Source organism: Perissodus microlepis, chromosome 11, assembly GCF_051167445.1.
Source record: "Perissodus microlepis isolate ML-2025 ecotype Zambia chromosome 11, ASM5116744v1, whole genome shotgun sequence".
NCBI lineage: Eukaryota > Metazoa > Chordata > Actinopteri > Cichliformes > Cichlidae > Perissodus > Perissodus microlepis.
In genome coordinates, this window is record NC_140471.1 from 10,965,671 (window position 1) to 10,982,504 (window position 16,834).

Here is a 16,834-nt window from a genome sequence, read left to right on the forward strand (position 1 = left end):
AAAAACAGTTAAGTGCTGTAACTAAGAAAAATGTGTGCTTTTATTTTGTAAACCTGGCACATTAAGGAATCATAATAAAATGATAAATAAGTGAAGGCTTTTATTTTTGAAAATCTGAACAATTTCTGAGGATAACATTTCATTTTTTTAAGTTAACTGGGAGTTTTAACAGCTGGGATAAGCTCCAGTAACGTATGAAAGACAGTCCTGTTCTTGTATTAATCACCAGGGTATGTCACATAGAAAGAGACGAAAGAGGCAAAACTGTGTACTACAGATAGGAATACAAACTTTATTTTACTCTATCTAATAATATTACATTACTATTACATTAATGTAGCAAAAGGTTCAGCTAACTTTGCATAAAAATAGGTGGTAGAAATGTTCTTCAAGGAGCTATTTCTACTTTCTTATTTTAAGTATGTTTCAGAGCCTGTACTTTTTCACTTCACTTGAATCAGCACTTCAGCTTTTATTGTAGTATTTTTTGACACTGGTATCAAAAGTACAGATATTCTTTACTTAGTTCTACTCAAGTAAAGAACATCTGTACTTTTGCCACTTCTGTCTACTACTCAGCCACTGACAGCAGTTCAGCATGTCTTAAATACTCTTGAAACTGAGGAAGAATCAAGAACAATGTAAACATCCTCCTTTTATGAGATGGTTAGCATGAGGGTCTGTGCAGACCTCCTTTTGCGTATGGACCTGCCCATACAGATGGTGCACTAGGGCTCTCAAGAACCTAAATATCTGCTCTGGCTGGAGGTGTGGCTGAATCATTTGCCACCTGGGTTCAGTTACTACACCTGTTTCCCATCTTCAAATTACTGCTTTAGATTTGAAGACCAGTTCTTACCTCAATTTCGCTGTCATACCTGCTAGTTGTCATTTACCGCATTGTGTTCCCATGGATAGATGGCAATGTCATGAATATATAGTACCTGCTAGTATTTTTAGATTTTATTATTATCATTATTAGTAGTAGTAGTTTTCAGTTTATCCAGCTATAATGTGTAGAAGTTAATTAATACCAGTGATAGTGCTATTGATCACTACTTTCTTATGGACAGCAATGGATGATGATCTAGTTTCTTCATGAGCAAAAGCTGTTTGGTGCAAGTTTCAGGTCTGTGGTGAAATTGCTTAACGAACAGGACTTCTCTACATGCCTGAGAAAATAACCTTGAAGGCAAACTAGCCAAATTTAAATATTTAAAGATAAATATTCTGATTCCCAGAACTTCTTCATTATGCTCAGTGTCCCATACATATTTATATATACACTCAGGGTAAGAATAAAGTGTACCCATTGTCGATTCTAAGATTTTACATATCAGGAATCATAAAAAGATCATCTGTCCTTTAGCAGGGTCTAAAATTGCATAATAACAATACATAACAACGGCATCATTTATTTAACAAAAACTAAGCCAAAATGCAAAATTATTGCATGAAAAACTGAGGTGCTTAGTTTTTCACATGCTGTTTTTGCATTTTGACTAAGATTTTTTTAAATAAATAATGACACATTGTAAAATGTCATGTACTCTGGTGATCTATTTCCTCATTTAAATGAATTGAATAATTTTAAAACATGCTAAGCTTTGATAAAACTATGATATATGATGTCTTAGAAATGAGAACAGATGCACTGAACACTAATGAAACCTTTATTTTAAAATAACAACATTTGGGAATCTTTAACAAATGCAGAATGTAGAATGTTACATTAGTGCTTCCCATCATTAGTACACATCAATTAGCAAACCGCAAGTAACTAAGTAAAGTCTAATTAACAATGAAATTGCAGTGAATTAATCATCTTTTCATTCTGAATGACAAATCAACCCTTACAGTGTCATTTAATAACCAGGAAGTTAAACTTTTGATCTCTTTTGAGAGATCGTGCTTTTTAATCATCAATTGTACCCAAATGTTTGTCTTGGTGGATAAGGAATATTATGTTTCTGTGGACTGCCTCTGAAACCATTTGTCTAACGCACTTGTTACAGTAATGAACACCACAGAGTCTGGGTCACGCTGACCAATCTTGAAAGAGCTCAATTATCAGTGCTTTTCACAACATGCGGGCTGTGTTTATGTTTTTCAGTTTAGTGGTTATCTGTTTAGTCAGAATAAATCACTTGAATACAGACATGCCTGGAGGGTAGATGGCTAAAATGTCTCTTTTGGAATACCGAAGACAACGTTATGAGGGATCAATAAACCTTCTGGTTTTCGTGCACAAAATTGTTCGAGTGGAACCCTGACATTTGTGCTCCTAATGATCATACCAGATTACATCATTTTTATTTAATATTAAAGTAATAGCTTCACTGATCAGCAGTTACTTAAAAAAATTATATAGGTGCTAACTTCTATAAAGCCATCACAGTGCCAGAAAGAAAGGAAAAGAAAGTATTATCGTTATTGTTGTTGCTGTTGGTTAAAAGAGAAAACAATGAGGTATATTTAAATTGAATTAATTATACTTTATTTGACAGTACAAAACAAAATTATACAGTTGTAAACACCACAAGGCACAGTACAGCAGCACAGGCATACAATTTGGGACATAGTGTTACATGTACCATAAGGAGTGATAACAAGTCATTATTGACCTGTTTGGGAAGGATTACTTGTTTTCTGATTAAACAGAAAGAGTTTGCAAGAGGAAGAAAATGTATGTAAATCTTATATGAATATATGTGCGTTTGTGTGTTTGCAGTTATTTAATATCATACAGTACAATACAAGGCTCTCTACATTACATTTACTTACACAGATATACCAGTTTGTTACATTACACACTATTTATTTGCAGTTCAATAAAAAGCAGCTTTCAAACAGTCTTGAAATACTGATTAAGACTGTGTAAACTGTGAAATTAAAGCTTTATGCTTTCTGGAGGAAATGTGACAGTCATTGTCGCCAAATCACAACCTGAAACTTTTGAGGAAGGGGTGGGGACACGATTTGTTACAATGTGTAAAGAGTTAATGATCTTCTAAGATGAGCTGTGTACAGTTTAAAAGAAAGTACGTCCCTTGGCAAAATATTCTCATTAGATGACGAGATATCTGAAATTTTTTTTAACTCACTGTGCTCTTTGGTCGATTAAATCAGCAGCGTGGCTAATGCTTTTTTTTTGTGTGTCTATCGGTACGTTCTTTTAAACTTTAGAACTGGTGTTGAGCTCATGTGACTCCAGGGCAGCTGTAATAAATGACAGTTTTATCTTCAGCGTATTTTGTGATTTTTAACTTAAAGAATTGCATTGTGATGCGAAGTGAATGAGTTCAGAGTAAAAGCTCCTTTTTACTCTCACGTCATTTTAGTTTAATGAAATATTGGAATTGGAAATAAAGTAAAAACCTGGTGAAATATGCTCTGCAGGAATCCTAACTTCATAACAGTCTTTTAACAGAAACAGCAAACAGATATATAGCGACATTAACATAATATGGACTGGGATTGAGTAAAACTTTGAGCACTCAGCATTTCAATTATTTCTGAGCACTGAATATTTGAAGATTTTTCACCCAGAACAATAACAACAATAAAAACATAAAGGTAATGAAAATAAAGGCCACATGCTGTTTGAACTTTATCAGCTAACTGAAAATGAAACAAACCAACATAAATAAAATGCGACATTGTTGTGTGTAGCACCTCAACATCTTCCACAGTTGTCATGTTGACAAATATCCATGGGCATCTAAACATACAGCATTCATTTTCTTGGAGCTTTCATTGGTCGTTATTGGGAATGACTAATGCAAAAATATCCAAGAAGATTTCTCACACTGCTACTTAGCAAGCTGCATTCAGGGACCTTTGCATTTATGGAAAAGAACAGGCTGAACACCACATGAACTGTTTAACTGAATCCCATTCACTAGCAGTAATTAAATGGTGGAGATGTCCAATGCACAGCTTCACACAAAATTAAAGAACACTACGATTTCATTGTGTGTTTGTGTGTGTGTGTGTGTGTTTTTTTCTTGGCACTTTTAAACTTCCCACCACCATTATCATTGTTTTTAAATAAACTGCTCTCCTCTTCTTTGTTCCTTGGACATTTACTGTGCATGCATTCACTCAGTGTCCATGCAGTCATCCTCTCTCTTTCTCTCTCTCGCACTCTCTCTCTTTCTTTCTTTCCCACTCTCTCTGTAGCCCTCAGACCACCAACCAGTGATGCAACTGTGGGGGGGGAAAAGTGCAATACGTCAAAGAAATAAATTACAGCACTGTGCTCCCGTACAAATTACCATAAAGTATGATTGAATTAACTCTTACAGTGAACTGCCGGACCTCCCCGTTGTCTACCAGATGATGCTCTGTCTCTGGGGTGATGGCATAAGCCAATCTCTGTTCAAGGGAAAAGAGTAATTAACTCTTGTCAAACACTCCACTTAATTGATCACGAAAGAGCTCCATCATGACAAAGGCAGCTAAAGATGGAAGATTAGTATGGATAAGAATCATCTGAAAAGATTTTGGAGCTTATAGACTTACGTCGCAAAACTTTCCAGGCAGTGTGCACAGTTTGTAGATGGCATAGAGAGGCACCATGGTCATTGAGGACATGGCCAGACACCACCCAAGCATGTTAGCCCATGCAGGAAACATGTAGGAGCCATAGTTTGGGGGGTTAAATGTGGCAAAGCTCACCACAACCATGAACTATGGGAAAGAGATTTATGAACACACATGACCTGAAAAACCACTGATTAAAAGGAGGTAAGATTATTGCAAGACAACACTTGTGGCTGATGTTAAAATGGAAAGCATAGTAAGAAATGAACTCAATCATTCATTCTCATGATGAGTGAATCACATGCCTTAGCCACCCCAGGAAAGATGAGAGACTAGGGAATAATAATATCCAGTGAAGTGGTTTCCTTTGTGTACGTATTTGGAAGAAGATGCTGTAGTAACAGTGTTTTGCTGCTGACATATAGTCGTGTGAGTGTACTGCTAGACATAAGCAGAGGGGATACTGTGAGAAAAAAGGATATGAACAATCTGATTTATACTCAGTGTGAATGTGAATCAAAAGCTAAGCAGTGAGATAATGATAGGGTTAATGTATGGGGGTTGAATAGCTACTTTATTCATTCAGCAGGTCTGTTGATTTTTTTGTAATGCAAAATTAAACATGCTTTTTTATTTCTGGTATTGAGGTCACATTTTGTCTGTGGAAAACTAAATTCTCTGTTTAAAAGTCAAACTTTGTTTGGTTATCATGATAAAAAAAAAAACACTCACTGATGAGAGGAGAATCAGATCAAACTACAGTCTGAGTTTTATGCATCTTTTGATTTCACATTTTTTAACTTTCACTTGCTGGGGTTAGTATGACTCACCAGGAGGAAGCAGGGACTGACAAACTTCCAGCATAGCCTCCAGTACCTGCCTGGTCGGTGGCCAATCATCTCCTCAATGTCATCGCTGAAACGGTCCACTCCTAAAACACACAGAAATACTCAATATTACCATGACATGGTTAAAGAAAAGCATAGTTACAGTACTGTATATTAGCTTGGAGCATAAGAAGAATAATCTCTCTGTCTTTCTCTCTGCACAATTCCAAGAGAAATTTTGGTATGAGCATTATCAAAGCAGGGTGTGTGTTCATGCTCCATGTGTATACATTTAAATTGAAAGTTAAGTCTAATACAAAAAAACTGTAATACCAGAGGTTATCAGGTATCAGTAAAAATAGCAAAAATACAGCATACCATTAAACTATTTGCATTAACCAATGTCATTCTGCAAAGCTAACCATTATGAGCTGCTGCACCATTTTTCACCTTTGTCATGATTTTGCTTCTCTTATTCCTTGGCTGCATTTTGCCTTTGTGCCTTCCTGTCCTGAAGGGATCTCTCACCGCAGAGGAATAGATCCGGAACGACTGCCAGGTATTCCGCACTGCTAGATGTACTTGCAGTGGAGTGCAGATCAAAAGACCACAGTGGCCGGGGTCAAGCATTTCTGTCAGCAGTTATGAGTATTGGGGGGAAAAGAGCCAGAAAAAGGCCCCCTAAAGCCTTAGGCTTGATTTATCTGACTTGCCAAGGTCAGGACCCACCAAAGTGGGGCAATATGTTGACCTCATTGCCTGGGGCCTGCTTAGCATTTAGTCTTTTATGCACCTCTTCATAGTCATACTTATTAGACATTAGACAAGAAACTCAGTCTCTGACCTTTAAATTGTTTTTCTGTCTGCTGGTGTTTCCGAATAGGGTCTAGAATTTCCACTCAATTATTGTTATTTTTTTTTAAACGTGCTTGTTTTTCTTTTAAGCTGTTATTGCTGTAGGTGAAAATCCATGAAAAAAAATCAAACACACATAGACTTACCCCTTCCTTCTGGGGGGGGGGGGGGGGGGGGGGGGGAACCCAGATGGCTATCATTACTGCAATTATCTACAGAACCACAAGAGGTCACTAAAGAGCACACAGGGGTCTAATATTTGTCTTCATGAGCTCCTACCAAAACTAGAGGTGTCTTTCTATACAGTGCCTCTTACCCTGTAAATATAATAATTTTTTTTATTTTCTTCCTCTGTCTGATGTCATTCACAAATAATTTAATTTGTTATTGACAAAAATTATGTTAAATGGAGTACCATAAGAATCTGGTCACATGGAGAGAGTTTGACTTGCACACAAGAGCCTGCGATCTAGATATCAGGCAGCTGATTCCTGCCGGTTCCCAAGATACAATTTTCTTTATACAGTTCTTCATCACTGCTGAGTGAGCACAAAGATTCACACGGGCAATGGTTAGAATTCGTCTTCATCTTGCAAGCACCACAGGTACTGTATATGCTTGTGGCTTGGGTAGAGATTTGGTCAGAGAGTGAAGTGGCCAGTAGGAATGGATCGTCTGACAGCAATATTCTTACATCTAATAGAAATATGTTGCATTGAGGCACAGATGACTTATGCGAAAAGATTTCTCATCAAACCCTTAATAAAGCATCAGCTTTGTTGGCCATGAAAAAAAAATCATCCCCCTGCCTCTTTTCTTCAGTCCATCTTTCTCACCATAGAACCACGCTATACCGATGGCTTCAATAAGCACTCCAAACAGAATCGATGTTCCTGCTGCAAAGTGGTCCAGCAGAGTAAACACATACATCCCTCCCTGGAGAGGAAGAGGACAGAGGAGGGAAAGAAAATAATGCCTGTAAGTTTTCTACTGTTACCTTGTTTTTAGACAGTTTTACAGATATTATGTCTGTACGTATGCAAACACTAGTGTTTAACCACAGCGCAACGATAAATTCTAACTAGCACACTAACATGATGTGCATGCCATTAAACACAGACTCCTCAATAAGAGACTTACATTTGTAACACAGAAGAGGGATATGAGAAAAGTGGAAACAACAATAAAGAGGGTGAACAGCTCTCTGTGCTTGTGGAGGAATTTGAATTCATCAATTAGCCCCGTGATCACTGATTCCATGCCACCCATCTACAACAAAAAACACAGCAGTTAGAAAGAAAGAAAAAGTCAGTCCTGAGCTGTTAAGTCACTGAAGATGCCCGTCGATGCTTGGATAGTTACTGCTCCTAGACTATATATTTGAGAGTAATGAAAAACAGTAATTTGGCACAGAAAAGGTATGCTATTTGGCTGACCAAAGGGATGTAACTGTGAGTGTCTGTGTGGATACTCACTGCACTGTCAATGCCCAGAGTCAACAGCATGATGAAGAAGATAACTGCCCAAATTGATGACCCGGGTAGTGTTGCAATGGCTTCGGGGTAAATGACAAACACTAATCCAGCGCCTAAAAGAGCACAAAAACCATGAAAAAAAGAGTAAAGGTGAACGGCAGCGCAAAACAAAATGTAGTGCTCAAACTATTTCCCCTTCTAGCAAATATAAAATAAAAGTAAAATAGGAGGTAGAACAAAAATGGATGTTGTGGATTAGCCAAAATCAACAGCCTTATAGCCTTCCCGTCAGTTTTATGACATTTTAAACTCAAAATTAAACAGTTTACAAAGCTTTGCATAATCAACAACAAACAATCATACCGTCTCTTGCAACTTTGTCTAGAGCCACGTTGTGCTTTTGGGACATGTACCCAAGGAAGGAGAAAACCACAAAGCCAGAGAAGAAACTTGTTAAAGAGTTGATGGAGCTGGTAATGATGGCGTCCCTGGATCAATAAAAGAAGGCAGAAACACGATAGTCCATAATAAGAATGTAAAACACTTGGTCAATATATCATCAGCCAGCACACAGTCAATATCTACATAACTGACCAGACCAGCTGTGAGTCAGGGATGCACTTAAAAAAAAAAAAATATGTACAGGCTTGACATCAGCTTAGGAAACCTTTGACTGATCTAGATCTAGATAGATTGCTCTGTCATATTTTCAGTATCTTGCATCATGTGACAAACTAGTGAGTTGTTCTTTTCATTAAAAAACCAAAAAACAAAACAGTGATAACCTTCTTAAGGTTAAATGGTACGTTAAAAGCGAGTTTATGCTTTTATGGAATCCTCGAAGAGTTAGTTATCAGAAGCATTTTTTTAAAGGGCAAAAAGGGGGAGATAAAAGCCACCTGTGGGACGCAGATGATTTTCAAAGAGTGCAACAGTTTTGATTGGTGTAACATCTAAAGTAGTCTGCTGCACAGCTTGGTGTCAAAGACATAGAGGGTTTCAAGGAGCTTCAAAGGTTATTGTAATTCACCTGCTTATGTTGCATGTGTGCTTGCAGAATCAGCTTCCCCACCTCTGTGTGCCTCCGTGAATTCCCACCTGCCTCTCCCCGTGTATCCGTACCTGTAACAGTTGTTGCTGAATTTGTTGTAGCTGGAAAAGGCAATTAGCACACCAAACCCCACTCCCAGCGAGAAACAGATCTGCGTTGCTGCCTCAATCCAGACCTGGGGAGAGAAAGAACAAGCGCACTTGTGTGAAGCGGCAAACAAAAGGCACAGGAGAGGAAAAAAGCCATTATTAGAGATAATTGCAGGAAACTCATTCAACAGCAGCAGATGAAAGACGCTTGTGAATACGGGGGGTAATTTTGCAAATTACTGCTCCATGCATCTATCTAATCTAATTCTCCAATTGCTCCCGTGCATCTCTCAATCTCTGTCCTTGCTTTCGCTATCATAAATGAATCCTTTAGTCACGCATGTGGATTTATTGGGACCCTCAACACCTAGTGTTAAGCTAAATTAGATATTTATATTGTGATAGGAAGTTTCATGGATAAGAAAAATATTTGAAATGAGTGACACAAGTAGTTTTCTCAAATTTCTTTATTGCCTCCAGGGAAGGTAGCAATTAAAACAATGCTGTGTTTGCTTGCACTGAAATAATTCCACATTCAGGCTTTTGGCACAATAAAATTGAAGGGTTAATTTAACAGTAGACATAGAGGATAGCAATAGTAGAGCCCAATGCTCTTGTTATGCTTCTTGTTTGTTAAGCAAATAAAACTTCATTATACTTTTTTCTGTTATCGCTGTTTCAGGTTCTCTTAATCTGTGGACTTGAGCTCAGAATTTTATGTGTCAACATTTTTTTGTGTGTGAGCAGGTCTGTTGTCTAAATCACTCTTTGTGGAACCATAATTAAACTAAACTAGACTAAAATAAAATAAACTAAGATAAAACAGAGATTTAGACTTTCTTTTATTGATGGCCACTTCCATCTTTTATATACAGCCTGTATTTTCTACCCTTTTTTCTGAGTTCATTGTTGTTTTGTTTTTTTCTGTTTTGGTTATTTATCTCAGAAAATCCATAACTATGCCAACAAATCTACAGCTATAAAATACTTTCTTGGATTATGTTATATCACATTTTGGGTTGATAAGAATATCATTCATCAAGATCTAGGACTTTAAATGCTAAATTTATCAGCGTTAGTTGTTGCAGTATGTGTTGGTTTTGACCTATACACTGGCTTTGCATTGGATGTCAAGCAACATGTACAAGTTACAATTCCCTGCCATGAGAACTCCTGTTAAGCACATTAGTATGATATGTTAAAAAAATAGTTGTAGTTGTGCATTCTTCCTTTTTTAGTATTGGAGTCTCTTTACATGCAAGTGTTAATATTAAATACAGGAAATACAAATGAAAATGTAAATAAAGCCACAGTATTTCCCCTCATACTATATCTTCTTCTTGTGGAACACTGTCACTCTCACTTCACTTGTGTCTCCTCTTTCTTCTTTTGGCGCTCACCTTGGCGTCACAGAGTCTTAGGAAGTCCACGGAGAGGTAGGCCTTAATGCCATCAATGGCTCCAGGCAGGGTGACTCCACGGAGCAGCAGCACAGTCAAGACCACATAGGGCATGGTGGCTGTGATCCACACAACCTGAAAGAGTCACACAAGGTACACCCACACACACACATGATACACACAAGAAAAAGATACATGCATGCAGAACAATCATGCATTTAAAGATGGTGCTGCATTTGACTGCTATGCTGTTAAAGTCACTGTGCACCATGACTCACTTAAATTTTTAGTTTTGCAAATATAACAGTAATTAATGTCTGCTATCTTATATGTTACCTTGCCAGAAGTCTTGACTCCCTTCCAGAGACTGAAGTAGAGCAGAACAATAACCACAGCTAGACAGGAAGTCAGCTGCCAACGTGGACGACCCAGGTCATCAATGCCGTTACTGTCCTGGATATGGAGTACTGCCCTTCTGAGAAAGGAGAACATTCAAGCAAGAGGCATGGTGACTCCTAAATCACCATTTAGTGTACACTGACTGTCTTGTATGTATGAGCACATTCAAATTTAGAAAGACTTCACTTAACAGAGGTGTGAAGAGACAGGATGAGCTCAAGAATACTGGCCTAAAAAGCTGTCACACATTGTTGACACCAATCCATCGTCTGCACTGGGCTTAACATTGTAGCTAATTTCTGAGTTTTTTAGTCACCATAGTTACTGCACTCAATCCAAAGGGTTCCCTTTTTTTCTGACGAGAGCTTAGCGTCTTAAAAAAAAGAATAAAAAGAACATATGCAACAGAAGGTGAAGCAACACCTCTGTTGACTTCTCTCCAGACATTTAAAAAGAAAAAAAATAACCTATTTTATTATTTCTGTCATGAAAATGTATCAACACCAATTAAATATATGTTTAAATATGTTCCATATGAACTACAGGACGTAAAATACCATTACTAAAACACACACATCTAAAGTACATACAGTACAGCATGTACTGAGTAGGATATTCAGGGTTCACTGATTCCAGATGTAATCATAATAAAATGACTAAAGTTCATTATAATATTATTATTCATATCAGAAACTGAAGTATAAACCAGGCTCCAGATACCCTTCATAAGATTGGCTTTACATCCAGTCCCTGTTTCTGAAAGATGATACTTGAGCTTCACCTAAAGGGAGATTTGAGACCTCAGGCTGTCTGACCAGATGCTGCACCAAGTGTCGCTACATCTGTTGCAAGTGCTGAAAATAATGTATTATAATGAATTACATTATCACAAATGGCAGCTAAGATGGGAAAACTGCCTAAAGGTGACAACGTTCAAAGTCTACTTTATTCTAGATAGTTACCAAGCATGTGTCACGTTAAAGACTAAATTCAGTGGATATTGTTTTTGCCTTGATCCATAAATTTAGAGGCAGCCTAACAGATGAGACTAAATAAGATCAGCCAATTTTCAGCTGATATAGTCAAATTGTCTGCAGGTGGTTTTGCATAAATAGCCCACTGCCATTTTATCTAACGTGGATGAAATACTGCATCTGTCACAGCAGAACAACCCCTTTCACTTGCTGAAATAGGAGACACCTGGTCAGTTTCATAAAGGAAGGCAATATTGGCTAAATGCAGCCAAACTGTGCATTTCTGATTCTCTGTTATAATATATCTCAGCTATTTAGGCTGCAAAGGCCTTCCATTACTGCACTGCAACCAAACACATCATACCTCATGCAGTAGACATGTGCAGGACTATCTAAGCAACCTTTTTTACTCCTTACAAATAGTGTGCTAAAGCTGAAGATCAGGCTAACTTACTCAAAATACTCCTGAGCCGGGGTGGCTTTGTAAATGTCACTGACTGAGCCGTTGTCAGCCCAGTCGGAGCAGTTTGGACTGTTCCACGTGTTGTTGCAATGAACCCACGGTAGCTCGCCAGTGAAAGAGGAGAAGAGGTAGAACATTGCCCATGAGATGATGACGTTATAGTAGAAACCAACATAGAGGGAGATGAGGATCACTGTAAAGCCTACGCCTGTTGAGGGAAACATAAGTTATGAATATCATAGACACTAAGGATACAATACTGAAGAATATTACTACTAATACTAATAATATTACTGTCTTTCTTGTGACCAGACATAACATATTGTTAGTGCACACCATAAAGCACAATCTTTGGGTCACTGTGAGTATACAGTAGCCAGAGTAGCCAGTGCTACATGCCTGCAGTCTCACAAAAAAAAGAAACAACCTTCAAATGCTGCCTCTTTATGCCTTAATTATCAATCCATCTACCCTTTCTGTAAATCAGAAACAATGTCCACTCTTCTAAGGCTGTATTTAAATGTTAACCTTTGCTAGGAAGCATAACTGCAACTGTGCCTTATTGATTTCTTTGTAATGTGGATGTGATATTTGTCCAGGGAGCCATGTCTCTTATTAGCGCCACATGCGGCCGTGCTATCTCTCAATCTCCCTTCACCAACCCTTTCCAAGTCCTTTTTTCTTCAAATGGATTGATACTGGGAGGAAACCAGCTTTTTGATCAGAATAATTACTGTCAATACGGGCATGTGTACGTGTATTTGAATAATTACTGTTATCCCCCTGCTGAGAGACAGAGAGAGAGTGAAGCGTGTGATTAGAACGTCAACGTACTCTGTGTGGTCCCTGACAGACGGCACATGCTCCAAGGAACACACATAGACGAAAAACACGAAGCAACACGTACACACTGCGGGCCACCTTCAGACCAACAAGGGCACGATGCCACACAAGACAGCCTCATGGCTTCTCACTGTGGAGCAACAGATGGTCTGCTGTTATCAGAGGTAACTTCTTCTAAAAAATCAAAGGGAATTCAGAGAAAGCGACGGATGAATGCACACAAATTAAAGCTTGTTTAAAAAGCGTAAAAAACAGAGCCAAGTAAAGTGTATCATTATATTTTCAACTCATGACTTTGCTTAGAAACGTGAGTCGGACTTCATGTTTGTTTCTCCATTAGTGTATGTTTGGATGGCATTTCTCCTGAACTGCGCTTTGCTTAACGGTGTGTTGAAAAGTACCCAGAACAAGCATCAGCCAGTGTTACCTGCCACTGGGTGACACAAAAGGATGCGGACAATCAGAATAAAAGTCTAAAAGCCCAATTTTCATTTGCTTTCCATGTGAGTGCCAGCAGAACCTGATGTTCCGGGAGGGATAAACAATGCCTGTCGCTGCTCAGCTCAGAGACAAGCAGACAAAAGAGACTGGCATGTGGACAGGCAGGCATGTGGGCAGGCAAGCAGACAGAAAGACACGTAGGGATTAAAGGGAGAATGTTAGCAGACAGACAGCCATGTAGGCAGATGGACATACAGAAAAATGTAACTCGTCCCATGATACATTTATTATATTCCTAAGAGGGTGTGCGTATATCCTCGAGTGTTTGCATATGTGAGTAAGGGTCTGTCACATTTGATTTTACCTTCATACATTTTACTTTCCTACCTTTAAATATGGGACATATCTTCCAGACTCCTGCTGCCCCCTCTCTGTTATACTGACCCAGAGCCAGCTCCATGTAGAAGAGTGGCATGCCTGCTATCACCATGAAAAACAGGTATGGCACCAGAAATGCACCTACACACACACACACACACACACACACACACACACACACACACACACACACACACACACAATTTTAAAAAATAAATACATTTATTTACTTATGTCTTGCAGACATGTTCACACCTGTAAATTCAAAGAACAGCATCAGTTTAGTGCCAGTTTACAGGATCATATGCAGTGTCAACGCAGATTATGAAAATGTAGTATTTAGTATTTTTACATTTTTCTTTCTATGTCAAACTGCCACTGTACGATAGACAGGTTACTTTTGCCCTCTTTACTCCAATAATTGACTATTCTAATAAAATGAAAACACAATTTTCAAAAGAGGAGGCTCATATATAAAAGTGTAGTTTGTCTTTGAAGATAAAGTTTATGCCTCTGACAGAACTTTTGTCATATTTCCTTACATACATATTAGACTTAGCGACGTGAAAGGCTGTGTGTTAGCCTTGACCATAGCTGCAGCATAATTTACAGCTCTTAAACATAATGAGAGCTCTATGTTAAACAGCCATAATTAGTGACACTGATTGTTAGAGCTAATCTATTCAGAACAGCTGTGGTGGTTTTTCCCCTATTTTGATCTCTGTAAAGGGTTGAAATAAGACGAAAACAGCGGCCATCATACACACAGATCTGAAGCACACACAAACATGTGCATGTAGTACATGCATGCATAAAGTACTCTAGCCTGTAACTAATTCCTCCTTTCTCCGCCTTCTTCTCTCTGTGTTTCATTATTTTTCTTATTTGCCTTTGCTCAACACAGTCACCATGTTTATGCCCTCCTACCCCTCTCAATGTGGCAGACTAATCCCCTGGACTGGGGCAAAAAAAAGAAAGAAAGAAAGATAGAAAGAAAGAAAGAAAGAAAGAAAGAAAGAAAGAAAGAAAGAAAGAAAGAAAGAAAGAAAGAAAGAAAGAAAGAAAGAAAAACACAGTTTCCTCACATCAGTCTCTTCATCAATCTCACCTCCTCCATTTTTGTAGCAGAGATAAGGGAACCTCCAGACATTTGCCAGGTCCACAGCAAATCCAATCACAGACAGGAGGAAGTCAATTTTCTTTCCCCAGGTCTCCCTCTCTTCCTCCCCACTGGGGTTAGTCTGAGTCGGAGTTGGAGTCACTAAGGTGGTCGATGTGAACTGAACCCCATTCTGTTCCTTTACAAGTATCAGCTCCACCTGAAGGGTCACCAAGTTTAAAATCAATCATGCATAATGCAGAATGGAATATTACAAACACATTCACCTTAATAAATGTTATTCATGGTGATGTATTAAAAAATGTACTGTAAAATACTATTATTTGTACTATTTTTACCATTTTTGTCATTCTTTAAAAAAGCATCATATTTGTATAATGCTGATCTTTAGCACTGTATAGTTTAGTACAATATAATGAGTCACACAGATGAGAGAGCAAATGCAGTCATTTCATAAATTGAGACCTTTGCACAGTAACAGCCCTGTGTGTCTTAGATGTGTACCGACCTCTTTTGGACCCATCGTGTTGGAGGTGGGTTTTTCTGGGGCTACAACTGAGGACATCACGGTGCAAAATGGTAATAGTTGAAATCTCGGTAGGTAAAGCTGACAAGTCTTGAGCACAAAATGAGACAGAAAAAAAAGGAGTTTTTTTTTTTTTTTATTCCGTTTGTGAAGAATAAGGTTTTTGATTCAAGTATAAAAATCATCAAAAGGATCACTGGGATGAAAATTAAGGATTAAGAACAATATACTGAGATGCTTTTAAACACTGAAACTGTAGCAAAAATATACATATTTTTTTTAAAAAAAATTAAATGTGGCATAAGAAAGAGAAAGAGAAAACACAACTGAGAGTCATTTGATTCAGACTGAGGGTAACAAGAAGGGATGGGGGAGCATGTCTACAAGGTCATCACAGCATGCTCGTTTTATTTCACAAGTGCTGATAACCATTTTATTTGCAGAATGGCCTAGTATCTTGATGATGCACACTATCTACCAACATGTTGTACTCCAGATTTAATTTTGGTTAAAAATTATGTCACAAAAATACTTTTTATGTGAAAGTGTATGTGTTTTTTTGTTTTTGTTTTTGTCTAAATCTTTTCAAAAGGATCACATCAAATGATTGTAATTAAATTGCAATTAATTAAAAAATTTTTTACTAACAACACAAGATATAATGGATATATAATGCTATTAATACAGGGAAATACAGAGTTACAAAGCACAAAACATTTTAAACTACAAAATGATATTCTTACCTTTTAGAAATAATAGCTGAACCCCGATGTCAGTTTGGATTCAATTCCAGTGCTGATGTTCTCTAGTGTGCTGTAAACTGATGCTGATCATATTTACGCAGACCTTCCTTGATAAGTTAGACTCAAAGCAAGAGATGTTAAGCACAAACAGAAGGGGGGAAAAAGATGATAATTAAGAGAGAAAAGGATGAGGAACTGGCAATCTATGAGTTATAGAAAGCCCTCCCACCCTCCTTGGCTCCACTGACAGACACACAGAGCCCCGAGCACCCTGTGGGTTTGTATGGAGATCTGTCTGCGGGACCACTCTTGAAATATGAGAAACAATCAACAACACCCCCCCATCACCGTCACTCTCCTCCCTCCCTCCTCGATCAAGCTTCATGTCTTCCTCCTCCTCTCTCACCCATCATATATCCATGTAAGTGTGAGGGGATAAAAAGCAAATACAATATTGCAACACTTATTCCCAGATGCATGCAGTTTCAGCATCGTTATCATCCTCTTGAATCAGATACATTATAGCTGTATCACATAAGCACCTAATCTTTTCTGGCCCACGGATAAGACAGCAGTGAGAGCTTAAAGCTTAAAGCTTTATAAAATAAAGTGCAATAAAATAAAAATAAAAAAAACGTAAATAAATTAAAATAATAATTTTATTAATTACATTGAAAAGCCTTAATTTTGCATCTAACCTACAGC

At 37.9% G+C, this 16,834-nt stretch overlaps 1 protein-coding gene across 1 annotated transcript; it reads right to left on the reverse strand.

Annotated features, from left to right (window-relative positions):
* Positions 1-2,474: 2,474 nt before the first annotated feature.
* slc6a3 (solute carrier family 6 member 3) lies at positions 2,475-16,448 on the reverse strand. Its single transcript, XM_084944047.1, has 16 exons — positions 16,130-16,448; positions 15,369-15,476; positions 14,849-15,059; positions 13,750-13,881; positions 12,070-12,286; positions 10,579-10,717; positions 10,243-10,377; positions 8,825-8,928; positions 8,066-8,190; positions 7,703-7,815; positions 7,368-7,496; positions 7,064-7,163; positions 5,376-5,476; positions 4,525-4,692; positions 4,306-4,377; positions 2,475-4,209 (listed from the first exon to the last, which is right to left on the reverse strand). The coding sequence occupies exons 2-16, from the start codon at positions 15,423-15,425 to the stop codon at positions 4,186-4,188; spliced, it is 1,827 nt and encodes a 608-aa protein (XP_084800173.1). The 5' UTR covers positions 15,426-15,476; positions 16,130-16,448; the 3' UTR covers positions 2,475-4,185.
* Between the last annotated feature and the right edge of the window lie 386 nt (positions 16,449-16,834).